This window comes from Mustela nigripes, chromosome 17, assembly GCF_022355385.1.
Source record: "Mustela nigripes isolate SB6536 chromosome 17, MUSNIG.SB6536, whole genome shotgun sequence".
NCBI classification, from domain to species: Eukaryota; Metazoa; Chordata; class Mammalia; order Carnivora; family Mustelidae; genus Mustela; species Mustela nigripes.
Window position 1 is genome coordinate 42,829,326 of NC_081573.1, and position 15,942 is coordinate 42,845,267.

A 15,942-nucleotide genomic window follows, 5' to 3' on the forward strand; every position below is an offset into this window, starting at 1 on the left:
GAGGCACTCAGCCACATTTCTCTTTTAATTTTTTAAAGACCTAATATAGCCACATGGTTCAAAAAATTAAAAAATAATAAAAAGTTGGGGCACCTGGGTGGCTCAGTGGGTTAAAGGCTCTGCCTTCAGCTCAGGTCATGATCCCAGGGTCCTGGGATCGAGGCTTGTGTCTGCTTCCTCCTCTCTCTCTGCCTACTTGTGATCTCTGTCTGTCAAATAAATAAAATCTTCAGAAAATAATAATAATAATAATTAATTCTCAGTCTTTTAAAATAATAATAATAATAATAATAATAATAAAAAGTTACACAATGAATAACCTCCCTTTGTTTCTGTGCATCTACCTAATGCCCTGTCCAAGACACAGATAACCGCTGTTACCAGTTTTTTCCTTCTGAAATTTCTTTATATATTATATATTTATTTATATTAAACATATGTTATGTATTTTATATATATAGATAGATAGATACACAGACTTTTTTTTTTAAGATTTTATATATTTATTTATTTGACAGAGAGAGCGAGCACAGGCAGACACAGTGGCAGGCAGAGGCAGAGGGAGAAGCAGGGTCCCTGCTGAGCAAGGAGCCCGATGCGGGACTCGATCCCAGGACGCCAGGATCATGACCCGAGCCAAAGGGACCTGAACCAACTGAGCCACCCAGGTGTCCCAATACACAGACCTTTCTTCGTCCTCTCTTTTATGCAAAAGCCAGCATGCTGTTCACATGTCTGTGCCTTCTTTCTTCACTTAAAAATAGATCAGTATAGGGCGCCTGGGTGGCTCAGTGGGTTAGGCCGCTGCCTTCGGCTCAGGTCATGATCTCAGGGTCCTGGGATCAAGGCCCGCATCGGGCTCTCTGCTCACCAGGGAGCCTGCTTCCCTCTCTCTCTCTCTGCCTGCCTCTCCATCTACTTGTGATTTCTCTCTGTCAAATAAATAAATAAAATCTTTAAAAAAAAAAAAAATAGATCAGTATACTGCCTGTCCCCTTCTCACAGATAACCCTGTCGTTAGTTTCTTTTGTGTCTGCCCCCAGACTTTGTTTATATGTGAGCCACTATGAATACACAGTCTTATTTTCCTACCCTTTCACACAGAAGACGATACGTATTAACCATATGACGTTGTTAAATAAAATACGAAACCAAATTACAGTTTAATATACCTTGCTCTTTTTCAGTTAACAGCATATAACAGAGATCTTTCATGTCAGCACATAGACTTCATCGTTCCTCATTTTTAGAGCTGTAGAGCAGTTCCACTAGATGGAAGTATTATAATGTGTGTTCAGTTGGTTCTCTCCAAATGAACGCTTAGGATTATTTTCAATTTGTCTTTCGCAGTAAACCCCTTTAGGTCTCTTTCCTCACCCTTAATAACCCCTCAAAGTGCGAGGATGTCAGGTGTCTTCCAGCTGTGCGCTGTTTGTGTTACGGAGTCTCCTCTCCTTGCAGGACCGGAAAGCACCGAAGATCTCCCCATCCAGCCGCGTCCTGCGAAGACACAAGAGAGAATGGGTGGTTCCACCAATATCTGTCGCTGAGAATGGCAAGGGCCCTTTCCCTCAGAGGCTGAATCAGGTATGACTGTGCCTTCTCCCTAGAGTCTTGGGTGGCTGCAGGGACCCTCACCCAAAGGCCTGCCAGTGGGGTTTCTTGCTCCTGAAAGCCTTGGTAACAGGATTGGCTTCTGATAAGGCAGTGCCTCTCCAGCCTTCCTCACCTTTGTTGCCATCCTGAGATAGTTGATACTTTGTCAGCTGCCAATTTCTTTTGCTTCCAGCTCAAATCTAATAAGGACAGAGGTACCAAGATTTTCTACAGCATCACAGGGCCTGGAGCAGACAGTCCCCCCGAGGGTATCTTCGCTATAGAGAAGGAAACAGGCTGGTTGTTGTTGAATAAGCCACTGGACCGGGAGAAAATTGCGAAGTATGAGGCAAGTAACCTGTAGCATCCGACAAGAAGCAGGACCCCGTGGGTTGGTGGGGCCAGGCTGACCCTATACCTGTGCACCCACAGCTCTTTGGCCACGCCGTATCAGAGAATGGTGCCTCAGTGGAAGACCCCATGAACATTTCCATCATTGTCACAGACCAGAACGACCACAAGCCCAAGTTCACCCAGGATGTTTTCAGAGGGAGTGTCTTGGAAGGGGTATTACCTGGTAAGAGAACTGGGGAGCGGCAGATAGCTGGGGAGGTCTGCTGGGCCCAGACTTAGCCTTGGGTCAACTTCTGGAACCATCTGGAGGTCAGACCAGGCACCTAAAGCCTGTAAGAACCCTCCTTACCTGATTTTCTCAGGTGTGCATCCTATCACCTGGGATCATCTTAAAAATCTCCAGGCACCGGGTGCTCCAGTCGTTAAGCGTCTGCCTTCACCTCAGGTCATGATCCCAGGGTCCTGGGATCGAGCCACACATTGGTCTCCCTGCTCAGGGAGAAGCCTGCTTCTCCCTCTCCTGCTCCCCCCTGCTTGTGTTCCCTCTCTCACTGTCTCTCACTCTGTCAAATATGTAAAATCTTTAAAAAAATTTCAGATTTTTCTCATTCTATCCCAAGAACCCTGAATAAGAGTGTTCCTAGAGTATAGCCTGGAATCTGTATATTTAAAAATTTCCCAGAAGATTCAGATGATCAGTCAGGTTTGGGAACCACTAGCTTTGGAGCTACAAAGATCTTGATTTGAATCTTGATTTGCCTCTTCACCCATGACCCTGGGCAAGTTCTTAATCTCAGAGCCTCATTCTTGGGAAATAGATGGTCTTTGTTCCAGGCAGGCCTGTGCTCAGCTTAACATGATTGAGGTTTTCGTTTCTAAGAAAGGAGCAGAGAATGGAAAACAGACCCCACCTAGCAATCTGCCACAAAGTGGAAGATGGGTCCAAGTCAATGAACAGAATGGAGCCTCTCAGAATTCCAGAAGTGGGCAAGGCTGGGACTAGAGCAGGGAGGAAGGATGCTCACTCGTGCCTTCTCTCCTCTAGGCACTTCTGTGATGCAGGTGACAGCCACAGACGAGGACGATGCTATCAACACGTACAATGGGGTGGTTGCTTACTCTATCCATAGCCAAGAGCCAAAGGATCCGCATGACCTCATGTTCACTGTCCACCGGAGCACGGGCACCATCAGCGTCATCTCCAGTGGCCTGGACCGGGAGGTGAGTAGCTCCTAGAGAAAGTGCTATCTCTCCAGCCTTGCTCAGGCTGGGGCCTAACACGAGAGCAGGAAGCCCCTGTCCATGCCGCACAGCCTAAGGCAGAGCAGCGAGAATCCAAGTCAGCTGGGATGGCTGCTGCTGTGTTCCCGTGTTGATGTCCCACAGCTCTCTGAAGCCAGCGGCATGGTGCCAAATGATCTCGTTAAGGTTGAGGAGGCAGCAGTAAAATGCAGGCGTTTGATATTTTCTGTAGGTTTTCTCATTTCCTCTTGGAATGGCTCACTTAGCATGCACATTGCCCAAATTTGTCCCTTGTGTGCTACAAAGTAGAATTAGCTCAATGAATGCTAGAGTCGCCTACTGTTTCCTAATTAATACCTTTGCCCAAATCCCCACTCAAAGCTCCCATTGTGCATCAGCCCAGGGTCGGGGGCAGTCCCCAGACTGCACTGCCGGCTGGCCCAGGAGAACCGGGTGGGTCTGCATTTCTCCACCCTTTACCTCCGTTCTTCCCTATGGTGGGTGAGCTGTGGGGCGCGGATTCAAGAGAACAATGGGAGATGGGGAGAGATTCCCTTACCCTCCACATGCACGCAGGGCTGTATTTCTGGGAGCCCAGGATGAGGCGCCCCTTGACCTGAACTCATTTCCTCTCCAGAGAGTCCCCGAGTACACACTGACCATTCAGGCGACAGACATGGACGGGGATGGGTCTACCACCACTGCAGTGGCCATAATCGAAATCCTTGATGCCAATGACAACGCTCCCGTGTTTGAGCCTCAGAAGGTGAGTGCCTGGTCAGTCCTTCCCTCCGCAGATGATAAAGGGCTCAGGTTTTTCTTTCTAATGAAACTCTGGAACGAGCTCGCTTTGCTTCTGGTCCTGCCCCACCGCTTACTAGGGTGTATGACCAGAGACAAACTGCCTAACGTCTTTGCGCCCCATTTCCTAATCTGTGAAATGAAGAGAATGATATTCCTTGCCTCATTCTCCGTGTTGAAAGGAATAATCTCTGAACAGTTGATAACGCCATTCCCGGAACAGAAGTGCTCGATATGAAAAGCCGTGTTGAGGGGCACCTGGCTGGCTCAGTCATTGGAGAATGTGACTAACCCTTGATCTCCGAGTCATGAGCTCAGGCCCCTCGTTGGGGGTGGAGTTTACTGAAAGGAAGAAGAATAGGCAGAAAGAAAGAAAAGTGTTGATCAGTATGAGCACTTAGAATTGGCCTCACGGCTGTACGTGCCCACCTTCCCCCCGAGAATGCTCTGCACACCTCCGGTGACAGAGGACTCCGTGCCAATCAACTTACCCCCTTCCGTCATTAGATAACTCTTGCGGGGGAGCAGAGATAACTGGCTCCTAAACATGATTTAGGCTTGAGTAAAAATTTGCTGCAAGCAGCTGAGCTCCCAGTGTTTGCCACCTCTCCCAGAACTTCCAGAAACGTTCCTGATCCAGGCCATAGAGCCATCAGGCCCCTAGTCCTTCTTGCCACCGTCTTCATACCTTTCTGATCTCAGCTAGGTGGACGCCACACATGGCAGGGTTCAGGGCATCCAGACCCAGCGAGCTTGCGGGAGTATTTTGCCCTCAGATGTAGGAAAAACAGGTCCCTGTGGCCTCTCCCAGCAGCTGTGAGGACATGCTGCATCTGTGTGGGTCCTGAAACCGTGGGGTGTGGGGTGGGTGGTCCCAGGAAGGTGAGTTGCCCGGAGGATCCACAGCTGGCAAAGAGGGGAACAGTCTCGGGGTGGGCGGTCATTCCATGATAGGAGCGTCCTGAGAGACCCGCGCCGACAGTACGAGGCCCGAGTACCTGAGAACGCGGGGGGCCAGGAGGTGCAGAGGCTGACGGTGACTGACCTGGATGCCCCTAGCTCGCCGGCATGGCGCGCCACCTACCGCATCCTAGACAGCGACGACGGGGGCCATTTTGCCATCACCACCCACCCCGAGAGCAACCAGGGCATCCTGACGACCAAAAAGGTGAGTCCATTCGGGCGTTAGACAAGGGACAGTCAGTGTACCACCTGCCGTGGGACACCTACTTTGGAATGTTCACCAGGGAGTGCAGCAGGCCTGTGCCTTCTGTCACTTTGCCATCCCTGTCATGTTGAGGAATGAGTTTGTTCCAAGTTTATCTTACCGAGGGACTCCATCCATGATACAGGTGAGAGTCACTGCTCTGATGGAGGCAGATGAGTAGAGCCCCTCCTTCCAGATCCGGGCACCCAGAGGCTGCCCGCAGTTAGTCTTCTCACACAGAGGGTCTCTGTTTTATTGGAATTCTTGCTAGTTTTGCATTGAATCCATAATATGTATCTACGTTTTTGCATAGTAAAATGTTTTAAGTTACTTAGTAGTTAGAGATATGCTTGCCTCTCAAAAAGTCTTTGAATAAAATTGATACTTTGAGAACATGGGCCTAGGGGCGCCTGGGTGGCTCAGTGGGTTAAAGCCTCTGCCTTCAACTCAGGTCATGATCCCAGGGTGCTGGGATAAAGCCCCGCATCGGGCTCTCTGCTCAGTGGGGAGCCTGCTTCCCTTCCTCTCTCTCTGCCTACCTCTCTGCCTACTTTTGATCTCTATCAAATAAATAAATAAAATCTTTAAAAAAAAAAAAAAGGAGAAGAAGAAGAAGATGGGCCTAATCATTTTTTTGATTTCTTTAACCTCTTGTTTTTTTTTTTTATGAAGAATAGCCTGGGGTGGCTGGGTGGCTCAGTCGGTTAAGCGACCGCCTTCCGCTCAGGTCATGATCCCAGAGTCCTGGGATCAAGCCTTGTATCAGGCTCCCAGCTCATGGGGAGCTACTGGTCCCCCTGCTTGTGCTGTTGGTCTCTCTCTCAAATAATAAAATCTTAAAAAAAAAAAAAAAGTGACTTAGAGAAGCAGGGTTTTATTTTAGCGACCATCTCCTTTTTTTTTTTTTCTTTAAAGATTTTATTTATTTGACAGACAGATCACAAGTAGGCAGAGAGAGAGAGGGGAGGAAGCAGGCTCCCTGCTGAGCAGAGAGCCTGATGCGGGGCTCGATCCCAGGAGCCTGAGATCATGACCTGAGCCGAAGACAGAGGCTTAAACCCACTGAGCCACCCAGGTGCCCCAGGAATGCAACTTCTGAGGGGAGCTTATAGTTTGGTTTGTCCAGGCCTTTCCTAAAAGTTGTGTATTTGCTGTTCGGTGAAGACATTGGTACACCTGTGGTACGCATGAGCCGCCTTAGTGACATGCAGTTTCCACCTCATTTGGACGATTCCACAAAGAGATGCAAGTAACTGACTACTTCATTATGTTTTCTAGTATGTATCCCAAAGCTTATATATAGAAATATCTTATTATCAGTAATTTTCCTATAAAATTCTCCTTTATTTCACAGTTAAGGTATTCTATTTTTCTAGAATTGTGTAAGTTATAAAAGTTACATTATTAATGAAATTCATAATGAGGGCATTGCAAAGTTTTTGTTGCAAGAAGGGATAGTCGGGGGCACCTGGGTGGCTCACAGGGTTGGGCCTCTGCCTTCAGCTCAGGTCATGATCTCAGAGTCCTGGGATCGAGCCCGGAATCTGGCTCTCTGCTCAGCAGGGAGCCTGTTTCCCCTGCTCTCTCTGCCTGCCTTTCTGCCTACTTGTGATCTCTGTCTGTCAAATAAATAAAGTCTAAAAAAGAAAAGAAAAAAAAAGAAGTTGCATTCCTGAAAAATTCAGTATATATTAAAACAACACCAAAAACTTAGTTTATATGTAAGACAAATAGTAAACAAGAGTTTTCACACCCATGAATACATGAACGTCCAAGGGGCTACTGGCAAGTCGCATGGCCTGTGGGACAGTTCTCTGTCCCTACCCCAGCCTATCAATGCCAAGAGCATCCCCATCATTATGACAACCAGAAAGGCCTCCGCAGGTTTCTACTGCATGCCCTGCGCCACCCTCTTGGGAGCCAGCTCTAGGGCTTACAGGTCTAGGGGTAGTCTGAAAGGCCCTACCAGCCACTCAGAAAGGTCGGGAGGATGGAGCACTGGGGTGGCTCAGATGGTTAAGTGTCCCAACTCTTGATTTCAGCTCAGGTCATGACCTCAGGGTTGTGAGATCGAGTCCCACTCAGGCTCGGCACCGGGGCGTGGAGCCTACTTAAGATTCTCTCTGTCCCTCTCCCTCTCCCCCGACTCAAAAAAAAAAAAAAGTTCAAGAAAGGCTTTATGGAAAAGACACCATTTCTTTTTAAAATATATATTTGTTTTAGAGAGAGAGGCAGGGGAGGGGCAGAGGGAGAGAGAGAAACTCCAGCAGACCCAGCACCGAGCATGGAGCTCAATGCTGGCCTCTCCATGGGGCTGGATTTCACAACCCTGAGATCACATCTGGAGCCAAAACCAAGAGTCAGATGCTTAACCGACTGCACCACCCAGGCGTCCCGGGAAGGACAGTACTGTGGATGCTGGGAGCTTCCAGCCCCTGGCCACAGGCCCTTTCTTTCTGACATCACAGCACTGCATGGGTCCTCCTCAGACTTTGGCAGCTCAGATCCTCCTTCCTCTTCTCCCACAGGGCTTAGACTTCGAGGCCAAAAACCAGCATGTCCTGTACGTTGAAGTGACCAACGAGGCTCCCTTTGTGGTGAAGCTCCCAACCTCCACAGCCACCGTAGTGGTCCACGTGGACGATGTGAATGAGGCACCTGTGTTTGTCCCACCCTCCAAAGTCATTGAGGTCCAGGAGGGCATCTCTGTCGGGGAGCCTGTGTGCACCTACACAGCCCAGGATCCTGACCAGGGGGATCAGAAGATCAGGTAACCAGGAGGCGGGCTTGGAAGCATCCAGAAGCACTAGTAGCATCAGAGGGGCTGTTTGCTGTGGTCAGCGCTTGTTCCGATTACCGTCAAGATTGCTACATATTTTGACCATCACCCCTGCACAGTGACTTCCCTTCCTATCCTCCCCAAGGCTGAGGACTCTGAGCAGAGATCCAGGGGGCAGGTATAGCCACTCTCTATCATGTGTCCCTGCTGGGATGTCTGCCTGCTGCTTGGGCTCCCATTTGGCGGGGAGATGCATTTTTCATGTGATCATGCTTGGGAGCCCCAAGTCCCATGACAGCGTCTGCCAGTTGGAATGACAACCAGAATTCTAAGTGTACTGGGTATGACTCTTCCCACCTTTTCCATTCCAGCTACCACATCCTGAGAGAGCCAGCAGGGTGGCTAGCAATAGACCCAGACAGTGGGCAGGTCACCGCCACAGGGGTCTTAGACCGTGAGGATGAACAGTTTGTGAAGAACAATGTCTATGAAGTTCTGGTCTTGGCCACAGACAACGGTGAGAGCTTCCTCCCAGCCCGTCCGCTTGGGTGCCTTTGAATCTCACGGCATAGCACATCCCCTCCCCGGACCAAGTAGGGGGTCAGGGGTCTACCAACAAACCAATCTGGAGGGCCACGGGGGACCTGCAGAGGAGACTTTTAAAGACTAGAACTGGCTATGGGTTTCCCTAAGACCCACGTATTAGGAGAAGGATTTCTTTCATCCCAAGTGTGTGGTTCACTGACACCCGGGTCGGCCTGTCCATTTCCCCTTGTGATTTGATTAGAAGGGGCTGCCTGGAAAGTGGCGTGATTGATGAGTGATGTCACACTGTGACAGAGCTGGGGGTTGTGACGTGATTTGATGTCTTTGCTTGACATGATGAAACAAGTGAGAAGCAGGTGAGAAGTCATGGCAGGACTGTGAAGGGACCTGGCCCCAGAGCTCATCAGCAAACATGGCGTCAGCCCTGAGGTGGCCAGTAGGTTTCCCCTTGGGACAGATGAGTAGAGGCTCTAGCTGCTGTGATCAGTTAGGAAAATCTGCTGAGAATGATGCCATGATTGTCCTGGATTTGCCTTCACTGGTTTGATCTATGATGAGACTAGGGCAGGACGTGGAGGGACTTGAAAAGTTACAGCTGGGCTATTAGTGGGGACATCCTGAGACTGATTGGGTAGATCAGAGAGCTTAACATTCATCTGTCACCCCAACCAAGGGCAGATGTTGAAAGGGCTCCTGTGTGTAATTATGAACAGGGAACCCTCCCACCACTGGCACTGGGACCCTCCTGCTAACTCTGATGGACATCAACGACCACGGCCCCATCCCCGAGCCCCGTCACATCACCATCTGCAACCAAAGCCCGGTGGCCCAAGTGCTGAACATCACAGACAAGGACCTGTCCCCCCACACCTCCCCTTTCCAGGCCCAGCTCACACATGACTCGGACATCTACTGGACAGCAGAGGTCAACGAGAAAGGTGAGTGAGTGCTGGCGGTAGGTGGGCATGTGCCCCATACCAGAACCCCGCATACATTCCCCTGAGTTAAGAACATCAACCAAATGCTGCTTAATTAACTTAGTGTAAGCCTTTAAGAATATTCTAGTCCAACCACTTCCCAGTACAGTTGGAAAAACTGAGGCAGGGGGAGAGAGGGTTTGACTTTCTCAGTCGCACATGATGAAAGAGCCAGGACTCCTGCAGTGATGATAGCCCACATGGCCGGAGCATGCCTGCTGTGTGCTAGAGAGCACTACAGACGCTTCATAGATGAGGTTGCTCAGCCCTCACGGCAACCCACATATATACATCAGTGTGTGCCCATTTTACAGATGAGGAAACCAAGGCTTCTAGAAGGTTAAATATCTTGCCAGAGGCATTCTGGCTAGAAAATGATGCCACAATTTGAATTCACAATTTGAATCTAGGCACTGTGTATTCCACTGATGTTCTGTCGCTTATCATTTATTGACCCCTGACAATACGCAAGGTATCTTTTCGTTCCTTACGTAATGTTTCTACCACCTTCTGTGGGCAGTACTTTTATCTGGAGTTACTGATGATAGTGAAGCTCCGAGAGGTTAAGTAGCGTGCCCAAGGGCACAGAGCGTGTGAGTGTGGACCAGAAGCTGAAGCCGCACCTGCTCCCGTCCACCTCCCTGTCGTTTCTTTTTCTCGTTCCCTCCAGAGTGTCTCAGTCTTTCATGGCTTTCCAGTTGTCACTGGCCTGGGAGGGGTCAAGTGGCATCAAGTGAGTGAGGACTTGGTGTGCGAGAAAGATCCAGCCCCAAAAGCCAGTGAGGCCCCTGGAGAGACACTGTTCACTTTGGTTTAACATGTCTCCCCTTCCTCTTGGACCCCTCCCTCCACCAGGAGGAAATAGGGAACCAGTGCACACGGGCTCTGCCCCGAAGGAACCCAGTGCGCAGTGTCTGTTCTTGCTGAGCCCAGATACCCACATTGTCTCAGTTTTATGATTTCTGTCACCTGGGTAGGTATGCCTGGCACCTTTCCTTTGAGGAACCCAAGCTGGTCTCCTGTCACTCCCTTGTGGCCTAGAAGCCATTTTCCCGCCATTTATTAGTTTTGTGATTATGGACAAGTTACCGAACCTCCCTGTTCCTCAGTAAACCCTATCTATAGCATGGTGCCAATAATTGTAACAACTTCCATCCAGTTATCGTGAAGATGAAGTAAGTGATTTCTCCAAAGGCCTCTTGTCTGGTACTCCGTGCTCCGTAGAAGTGAGCGAGCACCTTCACCAGCATTCTTCCCAGGCAGCAATCACAGGTCTGGCTCGCTGAGGTGTGAGCATGTGGCCGACGTCCAGGGGTACCGTCACCCGGTGATAGTACTGATACCTGGTTCTGGGGGTTTTTGGTTTTCTTTCTTTCTCTCTCTCTTTCCCCCCCCTTTCTTTCCTTCCTTCCTTCCAATATTTTATTTGACTGAGAGAACAAGGGGAGGGCTGGGGGTTAGGATCAAGCAGACTCCCCTCTGAGCAGGGGAGCCCGGTGTGGGGCTCCATCCCAGGATCATAACCGGAGCCGAAGTCAGATGCTTTACTGACTGAGCCATCCACGTGACCCTGGTTCTTGGTTTTTAGTTTAGTTTTTTTCTCCCTGACCATGTCCTTGTTGTCAGGGGAATGAATCCAAACCTTACCCACGCGTGACCTCAGTCTGGTTACTTAGCCTCCCTAAGCTTCAATTCCTGCGTTGGTAAAATGAGGCTAGAGGTACCTCCTCCCCAAGCCGCGGTGGAGATGAGAGGAGAGCCCCACTCCCATCCGTGTCCGCTTAGTCACCAGACCGCCCTCATCCCTTGCGAAATTCACCCTCCTCGTGGGCGGAGGCTGATGGTAGGGATGTTCCGGTGAAATACCTGACCTTGGCCTCGACTTGTGGACCGGACATTCAGCCCGCAGAGCTCCCTGTCCACCTGCCATTGCTGCATGGGAACAAGGCGGAGTCTCCCTTCAGGCCTTTTTTTCTTTTTTTTTTTTTTTTAAGATTTATTTATTTATTTATTTGACACACAGCGATCACACGTAGGCAGAGAGGCAGGCGGGGGTGGGGGTAGCAGGCTCCCCACTGAGCAGAAAGCCCGGTGTGGGGCTCAATCCCAGGACCCTGAGATCATGACCTGAGCTGAAGGCAGAGGCTTTAACCCACTGAGCCACCCAGGCACCCTCCCTTCAGGCTTTCTTACTAAGAGGAGCCCAGCAAGTATGCAAAACCTTTGAACAAAACGTGGCCTGAGGTCAGTGTTGAAATAGGCCAGCAAGCCTGAGGGTGGGGGAGCTTGCATCATGAGGTGGATTTTGGTTGCCCCAGTGACAGGGGACACTGCTAGCATGTAACGGTGAGGACCCTGCATGAGGAGAAGTCATGCTACCCTGGCTAATGGCTCCTTCCATGAGAAACAAGTCCAAACTGAAGGTCCAGGGCGCCTGGTTGACTCAGTTGTTAAGCGTCTGCCTTCAGCTCCGGTCACGATCCCAGTGTCTTGGGATCGAGCCCCGCATCAGGCTCCCTGCTCAGCCTGAAGCCTGCTTCTTTCTCTCCCACTCCCCCTGCTTGTGTTCCCTCTCTTGCTGTGTCTCTCTCTGTCAAATAAATAAAAGTTTAAAAAAATAAATAAACGAAAGCCTTTCTTCAGAGAAGCCCCTGACCCTGTATTTCTCACCCACAAACGTAGCCCTCTTCCCCATTCTCAGACCGCCACACAGCCCCCCCAGAGTGGGACCCCTTGTGCACCCCCACTGACACTTGGCTTGGCTTCTGCTTTGAGGTTAACCTGCCACCCGCCCTGGGCCTTGGAAGGCAGGTTAGCCCTGTGCCCACTGCAGCCTTGCCACCAGCACCCCCAAACCTCGTGTGCATCACTGATGCTGTGACAGCGCAGCCTGGTAGCCTCTCCGACCTGCTCACCGATGTCTGTTACATCACCAGCCATGTGCGTTCGCATTTATTAATAACTGATGCTCTCAGGGCGCCTGTATAGTGCAGTGGGTTGCACATCAGACCCTTGATTTTGGCTCAGGTCATGACCTCAGGCTCCTGAGATCAAGCCCCTTGTGAGGCTCTGTGCTCAGTGTGGAGTCTGCGTAAGACGCTCTCTGCCTCTCCCCCTCCCCCTGCACCCTTGGGCTCTATCTCTGAAATAAATAAATCTATGAAAAAAATAATGCTTTTGCAGAAATATCGGTGTTTCAGGTACTGAAATTGTATCTGACAGTTGAGGCATAAACATATTTACTATTACAGTGGCAAAATGCTGTAATAATAAAAGGTAGTGAACTTTCAGGTAGGAAAACAGGTGGTCAGTCAGCATGAATGCTAAAAGATAGAATTAGTTATCGCGGGAATAATGTACTTTGGTGGGTTCACATTGAGAACAGTTGAGCAGCTAATGATGCTGAGAAATTATCGGCTCTGCATGACATGGCTTTTTAAAACCTTCATTATTTTAAAGATACTGTGACTATCGATTTGATTTTAAGAAAATAAGACAATGGGAGCACCTGGGTGGCTCAGGTGGTTAAGCAACTGCCTCCAGCTCAGGTCATTTTTCTGGAGTCCCGGGATCGAGCCCCGTGCTGGGCTCCCTGCTCAGTGGGGAGTCTGCTTCTCCCTTTGACCCATTCTCCTCTTGTGCTCTTTCATTTTCTTTCTTAAGTAAATAAATATCCTTTAAAAAAGAAGAAGAAGAAGAAGAAGAAGGTAATGTGGCCTCTCTGTTGTGGCAAACGTTATCTGTCTCCTCCAGGAAACACAGTGGCCTTGTCCTTGAAGAAGTTCCTCAAGCAAGACATCTACGATGTACACCTTTCTCTGACTGACCGTGGCAACAATGAACAGCTGACAGTGATCAAGGCCACCGTGTGTGACTGCCATGGCCATGTGAATACCTGCCCCGACCCCTGGAAGGGTGGCTTCCTCCTCCCAATCCTGGGGGCTGTCCTGGCTCTCTTGCGTAAGTACCCACACTCTTTCTCCTCCGAGGATGGGGTAATTCAAAGACCCAATTCTACCCTGAACTGCTAGGACAAAGGCGTCCCCAACATTGCCCATCTGTTCCTGATGCTCTTAATTCTCGGGGTGTCATTCAGTGGGGAGATGTTTATGGCGCTTCTGGAACGCGCTAGGCTTTTGGGAAACAGTGGTGAACAGACAGAATGAGCCCTGCTGTGATGTCGTCTAGAGGCTTGAACAGTTGTTCTGAATGTGCGATCTCCAGACCAATAGTATCAGCAGTGCCAGGAACTTGTTAGGAAGGCCAGTTCTCAGGCCCATCCTGACCTACTGATTCAGAAGCTTAGGGCTAAGACCCAGTAATCTGTGTTTTCACAAGCCCTCCAGGGGTTCCATTGCATGCTAGGGTTTGAGAGGCCCTGGTCTAGGGGGCAGACGTGCTTAGTTACAAACTAAGTTTTTTAAAGGTAGAACCTTTCCCATTGGCTTTTTCCACTCTCTGAATTGGTCCTTACACAGAAACACATGCAGTCCAATAGGAAGTTAACAAGGGCAAGCTTTAATCCACATCCTGCACACCCAGCACTATTTCTGGCTCTGGGGTGCAGCACTTTATAAAACAGACCTCTTTCCACCCTCATGGAGCTTACTTTCCAGTGCAGAGAACAGACGAATCAGCTGACAGAGAAATTGGTGTTGGTATGGACAAAAAGCAAGCACAGAGAGGAGGTCTGCCATCTCAAGTAGGTTGGGTAAGAAAGGCTTTTCTGAGAAGGGGTATTCAAGTAAAGACCTGAAAGAGGTGAGGAAACAAGTCATGAAGATATCTCAGGAATAGCGAGTGCAAAGGCCCTGAGGCAGCACTGTACTTGGTGTGTGGAAACAACAAATGGCTAGAGTGGAAAAAGCAAAAGGGAAAGAAGTAGGAGATGGAGTCAGAGAGGTGATGGCTGTGGTGGAGCATCATGCTGGGTCTGGATGAAGTGGGAAGTCATCGGGGCGCCTGGGTGGCTCAGTTGTTAAGCATCTGCCTTTGGCTCAGGTCATGATACCAGGGTCCTGGAATCAAGCCCCATGTCAGGCTCCCTCCTTGGTGGGGAGCCTGCTTCTCCTTCTGTCTCATGTTTCCCCTGCTTGTGGTCCCTCTGCCAAATAAATCCAAAAGAAAGGAAGGAAGGAAGGAAGAAGTCATCAGAAGGTTTATAGCAAAGCAGTGATGTGATTTGACTTGAGTTTTACAGGATTCCTACTAAACAGAATGTGCAGGGGTAAGGGTAGAGACAGGAAGAGCATTAAGGAGCTATTGCTGTAATCTAGGGGTGAGATGATGAGAGATGGTCCTATTTTAAGGCAGAATCCGTTCAGATTCATATGAGAACCGTAGACTCCCCAAGAAGACTAGGTCTGTTGTGTTGGGCCAGAGATGGACGTCAGTTCTGTCAACAGGCCAAAGTGATAAAGGTAAATAGTGGCCGTATCGTGTCAACTTAACAGCTACAGAGAGGTTCCTGGGGACCCTTCTATACATGGGATTAACTGGAGGCAGTCCTGGCATTAGGGAGAACAGCTGGGCGTTTGCTGGCCCATACCCCCATGTCCCAGTAGCCTGCTGGCCCTTCCAACCATACACCTAAAAGCCAGTCTTCCTCTTGAAACACCAACATAGCATTTGCACCCGTGTTCCAGTTCCTGCACCACATCAGACTTGCCCTGTCTTGCTTATAACTTAATGTCTGTGCCTAATTTAGGGGTCACCTGGGGACTGGAAAAGAGTCCTGTTGGAAAAATAACATTTGGTGGGAGAGTCCCTTGAGAACCAGTATCACCGATGAGGGCAGACTGACAGTAAATGATACAGACTCTTTTGGGGGGTGGGGGGACAAGGTCCGATTGCTGCCAAGAGGGAGTGGTACTAGGCTGTAGCTGCGCGTGTGCTAAGTGCTCCAAGGGAGGAGCGCCCAGGTGAAGCCCCCAAAGCTGAAGGTGCTGGGTGCATCTGAGGCACTCCAAGGAGGCCGGTGTGTTAGACCCGCTCACCGGTGTGTATGTACGGGCACAGGCAGGGGGCGCTCCTGTACACTTGGATAAAGAGTTAGGGATTTTCCTAGGTGCAGAGCAGCTATCGAAGTATTTAAAACACTGGCTACCAAGGAGAGGGATCTAAAATTAGCTGGGGCTCTGAGGGTTTGGGGGTATAGGCCAGCTATGTGATTGCGGGGGAAAATATTTACCCTCCCTAACTCTTCCAGTCCTCCTGCTGGTGCTCCTCTTGCTGGTGAGGAGGAAGAGGAAGGTGAAGGAGCCCCTTCTGCTCCCAGAAGATGACACCCGTGACAATGTCTTCTACTATGGTGAAGAGGGAGGTGGTGAGGAAGACCAGGTGAGGCACTGAGTGGTCTGGGTGGGGGGAGTTGGATGCCTCCAGGGCCACTGGCAGGGGTCATTGTTCCAACCAACTAAACCACATTAGCTGCATTGACC

The 15,942-nt window shown here is 49.8% G+C and overlaps 1 protein-coding gene across 5 annotated transcripts in view; it reads left to right on the forward strand.

Annotated features, from left to right (window-relative positions):
- CDH3 (cadherin 3) overlaps positions 1–15,942 on the forward strand; it is a 76,112-nt gene that overhangs the window by 26,245 nt on the left and 33,925 nt on the right. For all 5 annotated transcript variants that reach the window (XR_009400668.1, XM_059381466.1, XM_059381464.1 and 2 more), the window contains exons 4-14: positions 1,462–1,587; positions 1,790–1,945; positions 2,029–2,173; positions 2,996–3,171; positions 3,830–3,958; positions 4,976–5,161; positions 7,729–7,970; positions 8,351–8,496; positions 9,239–9,463; positions 13,256–13,462; positions 15,711–15,841. Coding sequence is in view for 4 of the 5 variants with exons in the window: in XM_059381466.1 (XP_059237449.1) it covers positions 1,462–1,587; positions 1,790–1,945; positions 2,029–2,173; positions 2,996–3,171; positions 3,830–3,958; positions 4,976–5,161; positions 7,729–7,970; positions 8,351–8,496; positions 9,239–9,463; positions 13,256–13,462; positions 15,711–15,841 (1,869 nt within the window). In the remaining variant the exon portion in view is untranslated. The remainder of the gene's footprint in view (positions 1–1,461; positions 1,588–1,789; positions 1,946–2,028; positions 2,174–2,995; positions 3,172–3,829; positions 3,959–4,975; positions 5,162–7,728; positions 7,971–8,350; positions 8,497–9,238; positions 9,464–13,255; positions 13,463–15,710; positions 15,842–15,942) is intronic.